The sequence below is a fragment of the Galeopterus variegatus genome, unplaced genomic scaffold, assembly GCF_000696425.1.
Source record: "Galeopterus variegatus unplaced genomic scaffold, G_variegatus-3.0.2 Scaffold3856, whole genome shotgun sequence".
Classification (NCBI taxonomy): Eukaryota; Metazoa; Chordata; class Mammalia; order Dermoptera; family Cynocephalidae; genus Galeopterus; species Galeopterus variegatus.
This window is the reverse complement of record NW_007729967.1, coordinates 11,952-15,506: the sequence shown is the minus strand read 5'-3', so window position 1 is coordinate 15,506 and position 3,555 is coordinate 11,952. Positions and strand designations below refer to the sequence as shown.

General features: G+C 39.1%; 1 protein-coding gene across 1 annotated transcript in view; it reads left to right on the top strand.

Annotated features, from left to right (window-relative positions):
• LOC103601743 (PH and SEC7 domain-containing protein 3-like) overlaps positions 1–1,631 on the top strand; it is a 127,445-nt gene extending 125,814 nt beyond the window's left edge. Inside the window, exon 8 of the mRNA XM_008586166.1 lies at positions 1,381–1,631. Coding sequence (XP_008584388.1) covers positions 1,381–1,536 — 156 coding nt within the window. The 3' untranslated portion in view covers positions 1,537–1,631. The remainder of the gene's footprint in view (positions 1–1,380) is intronic.
• Positions 1,632–3,555: the final 1,924 nt, after the last annotated feature.

The following is a 3,555-nucleotide window of genomic DNA, read 5'->3' as shown; positions in this document are numbered from 1 at the left end:
ATGGTCAGTGTACAAATGATAGGTTTGGAGATACAGACCCGTTTCTAAAATCTCAAAATATATCTCCCCCGACCCACGCCTTTTCCGAGACTTCTTTGAGTATTTTGTTTTGTTATAATTGGCATTTAAAAACAAATCTTGTCGTCTTTCATTCACTGCACATGTTCCTGCCACCTCACTCCTCTTCTTCATTTTTCCACTCATATACTCTACTTTTTACTTTGCATTGTTGTCTTGTATTTTGATGGTTTTAGACTCGGGGTTTTTTTTTTTTTCCTTGTTTGGTTTTTAATATGTGCATTATTACAGAAGTCCCTAAGATATTATATGTGACTTAGAATTTCCACATATCTATTTTTACATTTACAATGATGTTATATAATCTTAATTTAGTGTTCATAATTATTTTTCTGTCAGTCTTTTTAATTATTCACCTTATTCTATGATAAAATTTTCATATTCTGAATTATGTTGGCATTATACAAAATGTATTTATCACCTAGTTAACTGAGTCAGTTCTTCATTTGCCTTCATCCATTTATGTCTCATTGTAGTTGCGAAATTTATACTCAAAGAATTTGAGTAATTTGTATGTGAAAGTGGACTAGTACCCAGTCATAAAATTTCAGGAACACAAAAATTCAGTGTCTTTGTTCAAGACTTTTTAAAATGCTGCCAGAGGGTTCAGTAATGTATCTTTGCAGGTAGCTTATTGCTAAGATATGGAAATCCTTTTACATAGAATTAACCATGTCACATTGCTGTATGGTGTATGCTATTCAGGCAATAATCATTAAGTACATTTTAATTGAATGATTACTTTGGGTCAATAAAATTGAAGGAAGTAAGTACCTCAGCTATTTTGGAGGAAGATCGCTGCATATTTTAGAATATCATCTGATAGGTTTCAGAGAAGAATTATTTCTTGTAGCACTGATTGTCTCAAAAAAGGAGAAAAATATACAGATGGACACTTTATTCATTGTGGTAGACAGGAAAACTAGCAGCTGTACTGGGTGGGCATGAAATAGGCCAAATTGTGTGGTTCTCAGGCAAGGTGCTTAACTGTTCAGCTGGTGACTTGCCTGTCTCTCTTAGGAGACCTGCTCCCAAACTCAATGACAGTTACACCTGAAAAAGAGCTCTGAAGCCATTTGGTTTTGTGACAAGGGGCCTGGTTAGGGAGGCTGGCCTTGATTGCCATCCTGGGAAGGAATATGCAAACACTGGCTGAGAAAGTTGGAAAGATGTTGGAAAGGAGCAGAGGCACATTGGACTGTTTAAATGAATTAAAGTCATTTAACACAGGTATTTTTAAAAGTACTCTACACTTTTTTTATTGATTTTCTGGGCACTAAATGACTTCATCATTTCCTGCAGGGGGAGCAGCTGAAATCTCACGAAAGCAAGCTGACACAGATTACCACCGAGCTGGCTGAGCACCGCTCGTATCCCCCCGACAAGAAAGTCAAAGCCAAGGACGTGGACGAGTACAAACTGAAAGAGCACTATCTGGAGTTTGAGGTACATAACTGAGTTCCTTTATGATTTGTCCATGAGGTAAAAATGTTTACTGTAACTGTGGGAAGCGTGCCTTGGCCCTGGTTCTAGGCTTAGAACTTCTAGCACAGTCTGGGTCATGGTGGCCCTGCGTGTTTATGATTCTATTTAAATGCCAAACAAAGCTCAAAGGGTAACTGTCAGTTTATGCACTTAAAAGCAAATTGCCTGCCTGGTTGGAATAGTGTGTGCCTGGAGTGAGAAAAAAAAAAAGAGCAGTAGGGGACATGACAGTGTGGTTAGCTGCTTTCTATGTCCCTGTGTCTCTTCCGGCAGAATTTGAGTCAAAAAAAAAAAAAGTACAGTGGAAAAGATGAGTGATGTGAAGCATCAGCTTTATCCTGCACATTCTTGCTCGTAGGTGACACCAATACATTTCTCTTCTTAGCACTCACTGCCCGGTTGATAAATTGTGGCACATCCATACTCTATAGTGAGTGTGCTTATTACAAAGAATGGGGAGGATCCGTAGGCTCAGGTGTGGAAAGGTGGAAGATTTAAAAACAAGTTGAAAGGAATACACTTCCAAATGTTTCCTTTGGCTGTTTTCTCCCAAATTAGGATGCTCCTCTGTCTCTCCATCTTAGCCACCACTTCCGACATTTAAAGTGTCTTTTTTTTTTTTTTTCCTTTGAAGTAGGTAGTATTGTTAAAGGAAATTCCAGGTTCCACTGGCTAAATCTGGGTTCTTGGTGTCTCGAACAAAGAATTGGATCCCAAATTCCTCCTAGAAATGCCTGCTGTAGACCTACTAGCTGGGATTAGTATGTTATAGTACTTGCCACAATTTGCTTTATGTTGAAGTTATTCTTGTCTGTCTTTGTATCGATAGTGGATTCTATAACACCTCCCTCACCCAAGATTGAACTCTTGGAAGGCAGGGACCTCAGGTTCATTTCCAGCCTTTGCTCCATGCTTGCTTGTTGAATTGGACAGGATTTCATGGAAGCCTTAAAATGTCTGTTAAGGTGGCTTTTGGTTCAAAAGATGGTGTTTTCACTGCAGATCCATGTACTAGTTTTCTTTATAGTTAAACAAGTCCTTGCTGTGGTCAGATGATCAACCATACCAAAAGAAATCTTGTTTCGTTTTGTTTTGTTCTGCTTTGCTTTGTTTTGTTTTGTTGGTAAAGGTAAAAGTTTGTTAGCAAAAACTATGGAAGCCTTACCACCAAAAGACTTGAAAAAATATTAAAAGGAAAAAAACAACACAAAACTAAACAGTTCATCTTTCCCCAGGCTTGTTCATTCTTGGGAAATGGGAATTCTCAAAAAGCAATCATTATTCTTCACACTTCTGGAGTAGCTTTAAGCCATGGGCCTGTTTTGTTTCACACATGCTAATTAATTTCCCAACACCTCCGTCTCCTGCTTCCAGCACTCAGAACCTAGCTTTGAGCCCTTGACTCTGAAGTGGAAGAGCCTGTACCCAGGAGGTGGAGTTGGCTGCAAGACCATGAAAAGGTCACCCCTGATAGAAGCATACTCCCTACTTTTGAATCTACTGTGACGCCCCTCTTCTGAAAGTGTAACCCAGCAAGAGCCAGTATTTTCATTTCCTGACATGAGGTTAGACCACATTTGGGGGATTAAGTCTTGCTTCCATCAAATCGTCACCTCAAGGAGCATGAAAATTGCATTCCAGGACACTTGACTCATTAAAATCAGACCCGTGATAATATGTCAAGCAGCTTGAGTTGTCTGTCAAGCTGCATTAACCAGGAAGGTAGAAGTGTACCTCATTTTGCACAGATGTCATCTGAAAAGGTTTCTGTAAAGGTAATGCTTTTTTTTACAGTGAATTATTATTTTTCACTAACCTAAACTAAAATTGAAGTAGTGTGTCATATAGAGTTCACTTTGCTATTGTTTCAGCCACAGAATTGGTCTCATGTGAGTGCTAGGGGAGAGCCTTCGCACAGCATCCTTTGCTTTATAAGCAGCAGTCCCTGAGCAGGACACTTCATTCCCTGAGCGGATGGATGAACGTTTTGTA